We start from the raw sequence: 16,091 nt of genomic DNA, 5'->3' as shown, positions 1-16,091 counted from the left end.
ACAGTAGGGGATATCTTAATTTCAAAGCTGTCTGTGTATGTTCCTGTTGGAGACGTTTGTGTGTTCCTGTTGGAGGTGTTTGTGTGTTCCTGTTGGAGGTGTTTGTGTGTTCCTGTTAGGTGTTTGTGTGTTCAGGCGTTTGTGTGTTCCTTTTGGAGGTGTTTGTGTGTTCAGGCGTTTGTGTGTTCCTGTTGGGTGTTTGTGTGTTCAGGCGTTTGTGTGTTCCTTTTGGAGGTGTTTGTGTGTTCAGGCGTTTGTGTGTTCCTGTTGGAGGCGTTTGTGTGTTTTGTGTGTTCCTGTTGGAGGTGTTTGTGTGTTCCTGTTGGAGGTATTTGTAGGTGTTTCTGTGTTCCTGTTGGAGGTGTTTGTGTGTTCCTGTTGGAGGCGTTTGTGTGTTCCTGTTGGAGGCATTTCCTGATGGAGGCGTTTGTGTGTTCCTGTTGGAGGCGTTTCCTGATGGAGGCGTTTTGTGTGTTCCTATTGGAGGTGTTTGTGTGTTCCTGTTGGAGGCGTTTGTGTGTTCCTGTTGGAGGCGTTTCCTGATGGAGGCGATTGTGTGTTCCTGTTGGAGGTGTTTGTGTGTTCCTGTTGGAGGCGTTTGTGTGTTCCTGTTGGAGGCGTTTGTGTGTTCCTGTTGGAGGTGTTTGTGTGTTCCTGTTGGAGGCGTTTGTGTGTTCCTGTTGGAGGCGTTTGTGTGTGGATGTTGGAGGCGTTTGTTGGAGGCGTTTGTGTGTTCCTGTTGGAGGCGTTTGTGTGTGGATGTTGGAGGCGTTTGTGTGTGGATGTTGGAGGCGTTTGTTGGAGGTGTTTGTGTGTTCCTGTTGGAGGCGTTTGTGTGTTCCTGTTGGAGGCGTTTGTGTGTGGATGTTGGCATGCTAGGCAGTGTGGGCATGCACAGGGAGACCAACTTGGAAGACAGGGCAGTGCATCAAAGGACTTTGACATTCACAGCTGTTCAGTGAGAGCATTTTTAGACAAAAGGCAAAAGATAAAAAATGAAAATAACAATTGTGGGAGTAATAAAAATGATTATGATAATAACAGTAGTGATAATTTGACTGCAAATGCAAGTGTTTGTTTCAGTACACATGTGCAAACAGAAAACGAAACATCAAATGTACCAGTGAAATGAAAAAAATTAAGTTTGGCGGAGGAGTACACCCGTCACAAGGTAGAGAAAGAGTGTGTGTTATATCTTGGATGATAACAAGCCCAGAGCCAAACACAGGCAGCACTCTAGAAATATATACAGGGTTCACAAACAGTTAAGGACCACTTGGGAACTTGCTGAGTTTTATTCTTGGAGGCATGGTGAAATGGTGCTGAATTTGCGGTAAACAGTGACATTTGTTCCCAGTGTAAATGAGATGAGCATGACTCATCAGTACAGGTGCTTTCTTGCACTTGCAGTGCCATTCTTTACGATGGAAAAACCACAGCTGCTGTTCATAAGCTCAGTTTTTGGCTGAAATATTGATTTTTCAAACGCACTTTTCAAGCTGTTCAATGTGCGTGTGTCTGAAACAGCCATTTGTGAAATCAGAGAGAGAGAGACCAGTGATAGACCAAAGGCAGGCTGATAATGTAAATCCTCTTTGTCTCTCTCCGTCTCTCTTGTTTTGTTAGCATTTTATGTAAAAAAAAACCCCAAAAAACCTGCTTATATGAAGAGGTCCTTAGGGTTTTGTGAAGTGTGTAAATGGTTTTGAAATAAACATGGTGCATGGTTGTCACAGAAGTAGAGAAGTCCCATTGACCATTGCTGGTCTGTGAGCCGACAGCAAACGTAGGAACCCCCAACACACCAGCCAACAACCTAGGAAACTGAACAAGTGACATTGTTGTCAACCCTGTGTGGAAAGGACAGAGAGAATTTGTGTGTGTGTGTGTTTGGTGCTGACAGATGTAGATACCACAGATCTGTGGTGATGTCGTTCACAGTCAGATAGAAAAGCTTCAGACAGAGGAGGAGGAATTTTGTTTAATGTCCCGTCACACATTTATCAGTGATTGAAGACATTTTGTTAAAGTATTTATGAATACATCTGAGTATTATCGGTTAGAAGCGGTGGGAGATGTGGATGAATGGAGGGTTGGGGGAAACTGGGCAAATGAGGGTAAAAATGTGGGTGAAATTTGTAAGAACCCCCCCCCCCCAAAAAAAAAAAACAAACAAAACAAACAACAACAACAAAAAACCCCTCTAAATACAGTTACAGGACAGAGCCAAGAGGTTTGTTGTAGGACTGGATGTGTGTTGAGAGCAGGGAGGTAAGCTTTGTCAGTGGTGATGTGTGAATGATGAGCGAGGGGGGAAACAAAAGGGACGTCCGTGTCTGCAACAGGAATGTGTGGGACCCCATCAGAGACTGATCGCAGTCAGGACAGCTGTGATTGATTATAAACAGCAAGCAGAGACAGCGCAGTCTGCGACAGACAGCCATGTGGGAAGGTGAACCGCTCAGAAAGAAGTGAAAGAAAGAAAAGAAGGGAACCCTTAACACCCCCCCCCCAACCCCCCAACTCGAAGAGTGCAGACAGACAGGAACACTGACAAAACATAAACACTGATAAAATATAGAGTGTCAAAGAACTAAAAACTTCTGTTGTGACTGGCAAGTGTGAGGTCAGACATACAAGAAGTGAAACATAGGTTTGGAGAGTGATGGTAGAATAAAACACCTGAGAAACATTTGTAAACAATCTTCAGAAGAATCACAGACATCATTTCAACATTTAATGAATATGGGGGTAAATGTGAGCTCTACTCCAAACCAACAGAAACAAAGTGTCTGTCGAGCCTTAACGCTGTGTGAAAGAATAGAAACTGGACTGATTCCTGGGCAGCTTGGAACAGGCGTTTGAAAGGAGGGAAGCATGTCCAAGAGTGCCATTGAACACTGGCCCCCACAGAGACTGCTCTGTCTGTCATGGAAACGAGTGTAGCATTGTTGGTGCCAGACCTGCAGGTGGGACAGCCTCAGACCTGGAGATGTCCAACGTGGCTGTGTTGGGGATCAACTGTAAACAGAAGAACGGAACACACCCTGCACAGAGAACGGGACACACACACCTCGTAGAATGTAACAGACACACACCCCACACAACAGAGCACAGACAGGAACATGCACACCTCGTAGGACGGAACACACACGCACCTCATAGAATGGCACACCCACTCTTCATATACAAGAACCCGCACACATCTCATTAACTTTGGTAAGAAAGAGCTACAGTCTGTAGCGGTGACCACCAGCAAAACCATGCCGGCAGTGACAGCAGCCAAGCAGCAGAGACAACAGCGTCAGCGGCAGTGACTCTCAGTCACTGCTGCCACCTCCTCTGGCGCCGTCTGCCCTGTCTGTGTTGGCGAAGTTCCTGTCTCTCACGTCCAGGAGAACTTGACAGTGAAGCTGTCTGACCTCTTGTGTCTGTGATGAAGTTGCCCTTCATGAAGCCTGTGATGACAGCTTGATCTCTTGTGTCTACAACAACTTGATCTCTCAGTCCTACACTGAGGTTGTCTGATCTCTAAGTCCTGCAGTCACGTTGTAGAATCTCTCAGTCTCACAGTGACAGTGTCAGATATCTCAGTCCTGGAGGATGTCATCCAAACTCCCAGACCTATGACAGCATCGCCTGATCTCTCCCAATCCTTCATTTCAGTTGTCGGATCTGTCAATCCTGCAGTGATGTTATCCTACCTCTCAGTCATTTTAATCCTATGGTGACGTCTGATCTCCGAATTCTACGACAACATTGTTTGATCTCTCCTAATACTTCTGCAACCTTGCAATGATGTTGACAGACTCTGCCAATCCTGCAGTGATGTTGACTGATCTGTCAATCCTGCACTGATGCTGAAAGCTCTCTTAGTCCTGCACTGACAGTCTCCCAGTTGTACAGTGATGACATCGTCCAGTCATCACTCACCGCCCTCCTCCCCCTCCTCCTCCTGCCCCTGGAAACGAGGATGAAGCTGTCCAAGCAGACGGTGTGGGTGGAAGGGGGCGTGGAGGGGTCTGGGGCGGTGACTGGGGTGGAGGCACTGGGCCAGCTGGGGCGCGTCAACCCCATGGAGAAGTTTGGCTTCCGGCTGGAGGCCACGGTGTGGTACACGGTCAGCGGAGTGCTGCAGTACTACCAGGACGTCGACCACGACTGTCTGGATGCCCGCCATGACGACGACGACGACGACGACGACGGTGACGATGACGATGATGATGATGAAGACGGTGGTGGTGGTGGTGGGGGGCGGAGGAGGCGTCGATCGTCGCCATACGAGAACCGGCTGTTTCGGGAGTGGCTGTCCAAGTACCCCCTGCACGATGTAGGTGCTGCTGCTCCCTCTGTCTTCTTCTCACAGACATGCACGCTTGCATGCGTGCGTGTGCATGCGCGTACACGTACACGTACACACACCATGCTCGCACATGCACACGCACACTCACTCACACAGGCATACGTACACATACTCACATATGCATACCAGTGCGCGTGCACACACACACACACACACACACACACACACACACAACGCGCACACACACGCGCGTGCGCAAAACACATGGTGTGTGTGGGTGTGTGTGGGTGTTGCAGATGCCTGCTGAAAGCTGAAGAAAACTTCAGCAGAAGAAAACATTTTCTTCATCATAACATGGTCACTGTTTTTGTCACCTTTCTGTCAGGTTGTGGAATTGCTGGGGGGGGGGAATCTTGAGTCATTGTGTTATGTCTCGGGTTGCTTCATGATTATGTTTGTATTCTTCTCTTTTTTTCTTTTTCTTTTTTGGAGAGCTCGCACCTGCGTTTCTGCTATTACGTTATACAGTTTGTCTAGGTGATGTTTGTGATAATGAGGTCAGGATTTTGCATTTCATGTTTGTATTGTATTGTGTTACCTTTTTTTTTTTTTTTTTTTTCCAATGTCACAACAGATTTCTCAGTGTGAAATCTTGGGCTGCTTTCCCCCAGGGAATTTTGTGTCACCATGTTGCTGCACCACCACCCGGGGGGGGTGGGACCAGGGGGGTAGGGGGGGGGAGATGGGGAGGGGTGAGGGAAGGTGGAGGGTAGGCGTGGGGGATACGATGTCGAACGCATTGTCTGGTGACATGTCATTACACCACTGGGAAGTTGTACGCTGATTAACAGTCTTATTCATTGTGGGGGTGGGGGGGGTGGGGGGGGGGGGCAGTGTTATTGTCATTCAGTTAAAATGCATAGCTGATGACAGTCACTCTTTTGTAACGATGAATTATGATGATGTGAATTTCAGGCGCGCCATTCCTCTATACAGCAGTCATGGTACTTATGTCCGTGAGTTAAAACTTAAATACTAAGTTCATGTCATAAACAGAGAGTGATAAACAGAATGTCTGTGATTTAAAATGATACTTTTTTCATGTCATAAACAGAGAGAGAGAGAAGGGTGCTTATGTCCGTGATTAAGATACTATTTCCATGTGATAAACACAGAGAGGGAGAGAGAGAAGGGTGCTTATGTCTGTATCAAATCAAATCAAATCAAATCAAATCAAAAACACTTTATTAATCCACATGGAAATTAAGTTGTGCAATCACAGGCTCATTGTAAACACTGGCATAAAATCATGCGCAACATAAGAAGAGATTAAAACTAGTCAAATAAGAATTCCCAATAGCTGACGATATACTAACCCCCCCACCCCACACACACACATACTCATGTTAGAAATGTCTGTAATTTAAATACTACTTTCATGTGATAAACACACACACACACACACAAACACACACACACACACACACACACACACACAGAGGGGTGCTTATGTCCGTGATTTAGATATTATTTTCATGTGATAAACAGAGACAAAGAGAGATTGGTGTGGGGGGTGCTTATGGCCGTGATTTGAATACTATTTTCATGTGATATATATATATATATATATATATATATATATATATATAGTTAGAGAGAGAGAGAGAGAGAGAAAAGGGTGCATATGTCCATAATTTGAATACAATTTTCATGTGATAAATGGAGAGAGAGAGGGAGAGAGAGGGAGAAGGGTGCTTATGTATGCGATTTAAATACTATTTTCGCGTGATAGATAGAGAGAGAGAAAGAGGTGTTGGGGGAGAGATGTACGCCATGTATTTGCCGACATGCTTTTATACTGCTGCTTCTGCCTTTGCTGGCTGCAACTCTGGAGCTCTCCTATGTCTACACACAAGTGGGCTTTACACGGTTGATTTTAATCCTAACACGCAGGCAGCTGTTGCCTAGTGGCTGGTCATTATAATTAAGTATTCATCACTGTCAGCTGGCCGGATGAGCTCTGGTGACTGGGAGTTTCCCTTGGTTGCCATCGTCTTGACACTGTGGGCCTTGGCGTGAGAGGTGTGAATGTCTGTCTCTCTTTTTTTTTCTTTTTTTTTCTTTTTTTCTCCACACCTCGGACTTCAGACTTGATCGTGTCCTCATGAAGGAAGGGACAATGTCCTTGCAAGCAGGTAAAAACACGGCACACAAGCATAAAGACATACAGCATGCGCCACCTGCCTTCTCCCCGCAAATGCACATACACTCAGCACTCTTACTTGTGCACATGCACACAGACACACAGACACAGACAGACAGACAGACAGACAGACACACACACACACACACACACACACACACACACACACACACACACACACACACACAAACATGTACTTATTATCCATTCCCCCGAACAGCTCACACACACAACACAAACACCTCCCACCCCCCACCCCAACACACACACACATGTACTTACTATCCATTCCCCCCAACATCTCTCTCTCTCTCTCTCTCTCACACACACACACACACACTCTCACACAAACATGTACTTATTATCCATTCCCCCCAACAGCTCACACACACACACATGCATGCACGCATGCACGCACGCACACATACGCACACACTTGTACACAACACTATTACACTATAACACCAAAAACAAAAAACACCTTAGTTTAGGAGATGTAATCCGTAGACAGTGGGGATTTCTGCAAAACGAATACAGTAAATTCATCAGCACAGACCAAAAAAAAAAAAAGCAGTCAGCAACCCCACCTCCACCCCCACCCCCACTCCCCACCCGCCCAGTCAAAAACCCCCAACCCAAACAGCCTAACTCGATTTACAAACATTTAAGAAAAAAACATTTATTAATGAAGAACAAAGCACGTGCGTCCCTTCTTTCCCCCTCCCTCCCTCCCTGTTGTCTCCTCCATTCTGCCCCCTCCCATCCCACGTCTTTCAAACCGACTCACGGCCTGTGTGTCACTCTTCTCCTCCTCCTCCTCCTTCTCCTCCTCCTCCTCCTCCTCCTCCTTTTGCCTTGTACAAATCAGCATTGGTTCACTACTTAATTGGCGTCGATTTACTACACGACCAAGGGGCCAAATTGCTGATGAATATGGACCAAGGGCCAAATTGCTGATGAATATGTCATGATTGGTGCATGCTGGGGACTTGCCTTTGTTGCAGTTACCCCACAAATCTGTCGATGGAAGAAGTGGCTGACTGGGGAAGAGAGGGGGCGGGGGAGGGGTGTTGGGGGAGGGGGGCAGTACCAATCATTGTAGTGCCAGTGCAGAAGTTGTCTGGTAAATGGGCTGGTGAAGCCAATGAACGTGATCATCTGCCCCACCACCGTGCTGGCGGAATGATGAACATGTGCAGGAGAGTGATGGACGTTAACGACACGAGTGACGTGAGCACGGCAGGGCTGGGTGTTTCATGAGCCATCTTGGGAGAACCATTCTGAGCGATCTTGGCTGCACAAAGTTTATTTAGCATTAAGAGTTGCACTGAGAATCCTACTTGGTTATCTGTGGAATTGGCATTGAAGCGGGGGTCAGAAGAGATCAGCAGGGTCAAGAATTGGTCAGCAGGGTCAAGAGAGGTCATGACAGGTCAGCAAGGGTCAGTAGAGGTCAGTCAGCTGGGGTCAGTAGAAGACAGTCAGTAGAGGTCAGGACAGGTCAGCAGCACCAGAATCATCATCAACAGGATAGAACTGTTGAAAACAAGAGAGGCAAGGCCTTCAAGACTCACTTGTGATAAATTAAGTCCCCTAGCATTAATTACAGAGTAATTTCCCTTTTTTACTATCTGCACCAAAACGTTTGCAAAATAAATAAAACTTCCATGCTTAGCAAAAGAAGTTCCTGTTTGAACAAAAAATGATAATAATGACTGCTCTTGTTGTTGGGCCAGAATATCAGATTAAAGTGCCAAATTTAGAGAATACAAAAAATATAAATATAACAGTAAATGCAGTTTGCATATAATTAGGCTTCATTTATTATTTTTTTGTGCCCATCCCAGAGGTGAAATATTGTTTTAAACAAGATGACTGGAAAGAACTGAATTTTTCCTATTTTTATGCCTAATTTGGTGTCAGCCGACAAAGTATTTGCAGAGAAAATGTCAATGTTAAAGTTTACCACAGACACACACACACACACACACACACACAGACAGCCGAACACCGGGTTAAAACATAGACTCACTTTGTTTACACAAGTGAGTCAAAAAAAAAAGTTCAGTGAGTCTTTGAAATAAAAGAAGGGGAAAATGAATGAAGCGCATGAAGGTGGTTGGAGAGGGTAGGGTGGGGGGAAGGTAGGGGTTAGATATATATATATATATGTTGAAGACAACCTTTGAAACGTTTGGCTGAACCTTGTTGATTTTATTTTTTGTTTGGTTGTCTGTTGTTTATTGTTTAGTTCAAACAGAAAGATTATATAATCAAACAAATACAGTGAATGGTCTGGTTGATAATATGTAAAGATAAATGAATAACTTTGGTTTCAATATTCTGTATTTTTGTTGTTGTTTGTTTGTTTGTTTTGTTTGTTCATTTCTAAACAGAATAAAACGAATGAGTAAAGCGAATAAAAAAAAAAAGAAGTAAATAAATGTGAATGAATTGTCAGAAATGCTGATAGATGTGAATGGATGGATACAAAGCAAATCAATGAAACTGATTTGTCAGGCTCTGATTTGGTAGTTCTTTTTCTTGAGAAAAATAGCAAAGAAAAAATAAATAAACAAGTCAATCAATGAGTGAACAAACATATACAGAATACACTAAATAACTTCCTTTCCAAATATTTGAATGAAAGATTTTGATTTACAGAAAATGAATTGTCTCTCAAAAAAAAGTGTTTTATGTTTTATAAGACATAGTTTTATGAAAGAAGGATAGTTTCAGTTTCAGTAGCTCAAGGAGGCGTCACCGCGTTCGGACAAATCCATATACGCTACACCACATCTGCCAAGCAGATGCCTGACCAGCAGCGCAACCCAACGCGCTTAGTCAGGCCTTGAAAAAGAGGGATAAAGTAGCCAGAATTAATTTTCTCACAGGAAGTTTTTGAGAAGGGTGTCTGGCTATGGATACTGCTGCTATGAGTGGTGGTGGTGATGATGATATGGATAATTATATAGCACCTATCCTCGGTCAGAGACCAAGCTCTAAGCTCTTTACAAACACGGATTCATTTGCACAACAGGCTGCCGCCTACCTGGGTAGAGCCACCAGACAGCTGCCACTAGGCATTCATTTCCTGTCAGTCAGTTGGGTTTCAGTCATGTGCATGTGCAGGAGCGCGCACACACACACACGCATGCACACACACATGCATACACACACACACACACATGATATTTTTCTCGTATGACTGTTTAGTTTATTCACACCACCATATAGGCAGCTATACTCCGTTTTCAGGTATGTGCATGCTGGCTGTGTTCTTGTTTGCATAACATAAGCCGAACGCTGACATGGATTACATTTACAGAATCTTTAACGTGTGTATTTGATCATCTTCGTGTGTATACACACAAAGGGGGTTCAGGCACTTGCGTGTCTGCACATACGTTGACCTGGGAGGTCAGAAAAATCTCCACCCTTAACCCACCAGGTTGGTCAGGGGTTGAACTCAGGAAACTTGGGCAAAGAATCCAGCACTTGAACCAGCTGACCACTGCACCCATGCAGACAAGCACTCATGGTCTCACCTTCCCCCATTCCCTCTCCATTTCTCCTGCTTCCCCCTCTCCTTTCTTTTGTCTTCCCTCATCTAATGTCACTTGGAGCAGAAAGACGTAAAATTGAAGACTACTGCTACAACTGTGAGTGTGTAATAGCTGACGTCATGTCAGCCTCAACAGTCCCTGTTCATTTACTACAGTTATTGCAGTGAATCATAGAAGCAGGGTTTCTTAGGGTCTGTTTGCTGTTTAGTGAAGACGGGGTTTGATTTTGCGCTGTGAAAAAATGTTTTTTTTAAGTCGGAGAACGGAGTGTGGTTTTTGTACTGTGTAGGAAATGATGCCTGATGTGGTCAAGATGACGACTGACTATGTGCTACACTGCAGACCCTTTGGCTGATGTAGTGATTAGGAGTGTGTGTGTGTGTGTGTGTGTGTGTGTGTGTGTGTGTGTGATATGTTATACTATACATACACCAGCATCTAGGAAAGATGAGTGTGATTTTACTTTCATCATGTGTAAACCGACATCTTGGACTGACAGAATTGATTTTTATACAGTACAAAACACTGGTGTAGGAAAATGAGTGTGATGTGTTTCTTCCATGCAGAAACTGATACCTGATGCAGTGAAGACAGGTATAATTAATTTTTGTTCTGTGCAGAAACTGTTGTCTGATAGACTTAGGATCAAGAGTTATTTTTGTTGTGTGCAGAAATTGATGTCTTAGGTAAGACATGAATGGTGTTTACTGTGTGCAGAAATTGATGTCTAATATACGTTTACATGCAAGATTACAATGATGTTTGCTGTGAGCAGAAATTGATGTCTTATAGTTATACATGTAAGACTAGAATGATGTTTGCCATGTGCAAAAATTGATGTCTTATGTGAGGCTGGAATGATTGTTGGGTGCAGAAACGGAACTTCTGTAGTTGAGACCAGAATGTTTCTTTGTTTTGTTTTGTGCAGAAATTGATATCTGAAATAGTAAGATGAGAGTGATATGTGTTGTGTATGAATTGATGTTTGACCTTGTAAAAGTGAGAGTGATTTTTTTGTTGTTGTCGATGTGTGCAGAAACCGACATCAGAACTGCAGCAAGCGATCCAGATAGGTATAGGGCAGAGTATAGGAGGCCTGTCGTCTAAACCTGAAAGAGACGTGCTGATGCAAGACTTTGCTGTGGTGGAGGTCGTTTTTTTTCCAAGGTCAGTTTGGCATGAAAAGGGGAATGTATGTCAGGGTGCCCCGCTGGGTAACAACACACACGGACGCATGCCTGCATGCATGCACAATCACACACACACACACACACACACACACACACACACACACACAGAACTAAGCAGATACCCACACATGTATGTGTCTGTGCACACGGGTACCGCCCCAGCCTTGATGAACTCAGCAGAATCTGATACGACGCAGGGTGCGCACGGACCTTCTCACATGATTGCGGGCGTAAATGTCATCTGCCCAGGCTGTGCATTGCAACACCTAGCTGTGGAGCTTTTTCCACCACCTGTGTCACACAGCTGCTGAGCCCAGTGGTTGTCTGTCACTGCCTCTGTACCTCTGTCCACCGCTGTATTGTGGGAAGGAAATATTACAGTTTCAGTTTCCAAAGAAACTGCGACAAGGTGACTGAACACAAGCGTGGCTACCACAGTCACCCGGTTTTCTCAAGCTAAAAGGGCATGAAAACTGCAGAAAGGCTTGAGAAAAGGGCGTGAAAACTGCAGAAGAAAGGCCTGAAAAAAGGGCGTGAAAACTGCAGAAGAAAGGCCTGAAAAAAGGGCGTGAAAACTGCAGAAAGGCTTGAGAAAAGGGCGTGAAAACTGCAGAAGAAAGGCTTGAGAAAAGGGCGTGAAAACTGCAGAAGAAAGGCCTGAGAAAAGGGCGTGAAAACTGCAGAAAGGCTTGAGAAAAGGGCTTGAAAACTGCAGAAAGGTTTGAGAAAAGGGCGTGAAAACTGCAGAAAGGCTTGAGAAAAGGGCGTGAAAACTGCAGAAAGGCTTGAGAAAAGGGCGTGAAAACTGCAGAAGAAAGGCCTGAGAAAAGGGCGTGAAAACTGCAGAAAGGCTTGAGAAAAGGGCTTGAAAACTGCAGAGAGGCTCGAGAAAAGGGCGTGAAAACTGCAGAAAGGCTCGAGAAAAGGGCATGAAAACTGCAGAAAGGCTTGAGAAAAGGGCGTGAAAACTGCAGAAAGGCTTGAGAAAAGGGCGTGAAAACTGCAGAAAGGTTTGTTTTTTTTTTTGTTTTTTTTTAGAGTTATGCTTGCGTGAGAATGACTGGTGCGAAAGCGCTTTGATTTGTTTATGCACAAGATTTAGCGCTATATAAGTACCATTATTATTATTATTATTATTAGAAAAGGGCATGAAAACTGCAGAAAGGCTTGAGAAAAGGGGCGTGAAAACTGCAGAAAGGCTTGAGAAAAGGGGCGTGAAAACTGCAGAAAGGCTTGAGAAAAGGGCGTGAAAACTGCAGTGCTCTAAGCCTCTCTCTTTTGTGGCAAGAGGAGAGTCGCAGGGCAAAATGAGTGACACCACTGATAAGCGCACAAAGAAAGAAGTGACCGCACTTCAAACTGATGACACACTGATCTCATTTCACCAAGGGTCAGCAGACAGTGGGTTAATAGCCCATCAACGGCGTTAGCTTCATACTGGCTTGGCTGTGACTCTCCTCTCTCTCTCTCTCTCTGTCTCTATCTGTCTCTTGACTGTGTGTGTGTGTTTGTGTCTCTCTCTCACAGTGACTCTCGTCTTTCTCTCTCTCTCTGTCTCTCTCTCTCTCTGTCTCTCTCTGTCTCTGACTGTGTGCGTCTCTCTCTCTCTCTCTCTCTCACAGTGACTCTCCTCTCTCTCTTTCTCTGTCTCTCTCTTTCTCTGTCTCTGTGTGTGTGTGACTCTCCTCTCTTTCTCTCTCTCTCTGTCTCTCTCTGTCTCTGTCTCTCTCTCACAGTGCACCTGAATGCCTGTCCAGCTTGACTGGGGGTCAGGAAAGGGGATAAATTCAGAAACACAGGAATGGAACCCCGCCCCCCAAGACCCCCCAAGACCCCCAAAGACCCCCACCCCATCCCTGCCTACACCCCCTAGTCCCTCCACCCCACCTCAGTGCCCATCATTTGCTGGTTGTTGTTATTTTCCTGTCATTTGTTTGTTACTTAACCTTTAAAAGATTTCACTTTTTTTTTTTTTTTATTTTATTTTTTTTATTGTTGTTCAACCTTTGAAATGGCTTCATAGTTTCAAAATAATGCAGTCGATCATTCACACTTGACATTTCGGTTTCAACTTGATACTGGACAAAGGGGGTTTTAGAAAAAAAAGAAAGAAAAAGAAGAAGAAGAAATCAAACAAGTCCACTTTAAGAGGCAGGAAGAGAAAAAGGGGGGTTGGAAGGGAGGGGACACAGGCAGATAGAATGTCATAGAAGGCGTAATGAGGGGCTTGGAGAAGAGGGGGAAAAAAAAATCCACCCATAATCATGCGTCACCATCGTCTTCTGTGTGGGTGTTTTATGAAAACATGATATACCGCTGGAGTTGTTGAAAATGAATAAACAAGACATTTAAAAAAAAAAAAAAAAAGAAAAGAAAAAGAATAAAAGATCATATTAAAAATAAAATCAGCAAAGATTGTGGCCTGGTAAACAACGCTCTGCCAGAAAAGCAGCAAAGCCGTAGGATTAGTGGAACCCTTATAATCCTGTGACTGAGTCTGCAACCTGGACACCCTCACCCCCCCTCAGCTCCCTCCTTGCAGCCTGGACCCCCTCACCCCCAACCCCACCACCCTCAGCTCCCTCCTTTCTATGAATGGTTGATTTTGGGGGATAGCATTAACCCATTCAACCCCCGGGGAGTTAACAGCTTCAGCAGGCTTCCATGCCATTTTGATACCGCCCCCCTCAGCCCCTCCCCCCCTCCCCCAATAAAAACCTCAAAAGATAACCTGCTTTTTTGCCTCCAAAATTTGTTAGCAAACATCCGGAAATACTGCAGAAGTTAGCTCCGTTTCTTTGTGGTTTATGCATTTAAAAGCAATGGCAACCAAAGGTGTTGAACAACGCCACCTCTTCCTGCTATACCAATCACTCATCCTCCGTGTGATCGACTACGGACTTGGGCTAACAACACTGTCTCAAAGCAACCTCTTAAAATTAGAAAGAGTTCAAAATGAAGCTATGAGGCTGATCCTAGGAACAACAAAAGACACGCCCACAGAAACCATGCGATACCTGCTTGACCTTCCTTCAGTGCAGGCCAGAAACAAGTTAGAACAGGTCAAGACCTACTTCAAAGCATTAGAAAACCCTCAAAACCCACTGCATGACGCAGTCAAACAACCAAAAGGCAGCCGTCTAGGACGAGGAAGATCATGGATGGGGCAAGCAGAAGACACAATCCAGCTAGTATGCCGACTACAAGACCTGAAAGAAACAAAAGAATGGGAGAAAAACCCCGAAAACCTCAGCCATCTATTCAACACAGCCATTTCACCCACTCTAGGAAGACGTTGTCAGGAATGGCCAGAGGGCAAAACTGATGCGGAAGTGAAGCTACTCATAGAAGAAAACAGTAAAGAGGACATCATCATATACACAGATGGCTCAGTCACCAAAGACCAATCCGGTTGGGGATTCACTGCGAAACAGAATGGAAAAACAGTTAGGGAAGAGAATGCTGCCTACAAAGTCACAACCTCCAGCCTAACGATGGAAGTTGAAGCTGTGACACATGCTCTCCAGTGGCTATCGTCCATCCATACGCCAACATGCCATGATTCTAACAGACTCAATGAACCTCATACAGAAAATTGAAAAACGGAATGGGAAGCCCAGAGTGGCATAAGGCAATGCGCAACTTTCAGATAAAAAAACTCACATGGTCATACTGCCCGGGACATGCAGGAGTTAAGGGAAATGAGCGAGCTGACAGACTTGCTGGTAACACAACACCAATGAGCGGCCTACATCTAGGAAAATTGGAAATCCTCAGAAAAGTCAAAGAATATCAAAAAGAACAGGTACAAGGCCATCACACCATCGATCGCCTCAAAGAAATAAAAGCAGAGAGAGGGAGCGGCCGTCTAACATGAAAGGTAGAGCACGATGCTTTGCAAATCAAACAAATATCGGCATCATTTCCAAACCAACATTGCGCAAATTTCTTCAAAACGGAACAGAGTCTCTGTGGGCTTTTCCAAATACAATAGACTGAGCAACACACTAGACGCCACGTTCTGGCATCAGATCTTTTCCCATCCCTCTTGCGGCCAATCAGTGGCAGCCTCTGTGCGTGTGTGTATGTGTGGGTCTGTGTTTTTGAGTGCGTTTGTGCATGCGTGAGAGTGTAAGTGTACACAAGTGTCAGGAGAGTTCTGTGCATGTGTGTGTGTTGTGTGTGTGTGTGTGAGGGAGGAGGTGAGGTAGAGGATGAGGTATGTGAGTGTATGCATGCCTACACTGTGGGAGCAACAGGATATTGGAACGTATATATTATATATATATATCTTTGTATATATGTGTGTGGGGTTGGGGGTGGGAGATGTGGGCGTGTGTTTGTGTGCTTGTACAAGTAAGCGTTCATCTGTGTGTGTGAGTGTGTGTGTGTGTGCGTGTGCGTGTTTGTGTGTGTGTGTGTGTGTGCCAAAAAGCTGCGATACATAGACTAGAAATGAGTGTGTGGAGGAGGGGGTAGAGGAGGTGCAGGGAAATTTGTGGTGTGTGTGTGTGTGTGTGTGTGTGTGTGTGTTGGAGCTCATGTACGTTTATATGTATTTGACTGTGCTTTCATATCTGTGAAACTGCGTTTTTGGGGCATATCTGTTATGCATGTGTGGGTGTTGGTGTGAATGTGTGTCTTCATGTTTTATATTTATTTGCTTATTTATCATCATTGTTGTCTTATTTATTTAATTATTTATTTATTATTATTATTATTTTATCATTACTTTCATTACTACTATCTTTTTTTTATATCATAATTATTATTTATTTATTTATGTATGTACGCTTCTCTCTCTCTCTCTATATATATATATATTTTTT

The 16,091-nt window shown here is 44.5% G+C and overlaps 1 protein-coding gene across 2 annotated transcripts in view; it reads left to right on the top strand.

The window, feature by feature from the left end:
* LOC143278156 (phosphatidylinositol 4-phosphate 5-kinase type-1 alpha-like) overlaps positions 1-16,091 on the top strand; it is a 98,626-nt gene that overhangs the window by 28,123 nt on the left and 54,412 nt on the right. For both annotated transcript variants that reach the window (XM_076583201.1, XM_076583200.1), the window contains exon 4: positions 11,109-11,239. In XM_076583201.1, the coding sequence (XP_076439316.1) occupies positions 11,109-11,239 (131 nt within the window). The remainder of the gene's footprint in view (positions 1-11,108; positions 11,240-16,091) is intronic.

This window comes from Babylonia areolata, chromosome 35 (genome assembly GCF_041734735.1).
Source record: "Babylonia areolata isolate BAREFJ2019XMU chromosome 35, ASM4173473v1, whole genome shotgun sequence".
NCBI classification, from domain to species: domain Eukaryota; kingdom Metazoa; phylum Mollusca; class Gastropoda; order Neogastropoda; family Buccinidae; genus Babylonia; species Babylonia areolata.
This window is presented reverse-complemented; position numbering and strand designations above follow the sequence as displayed.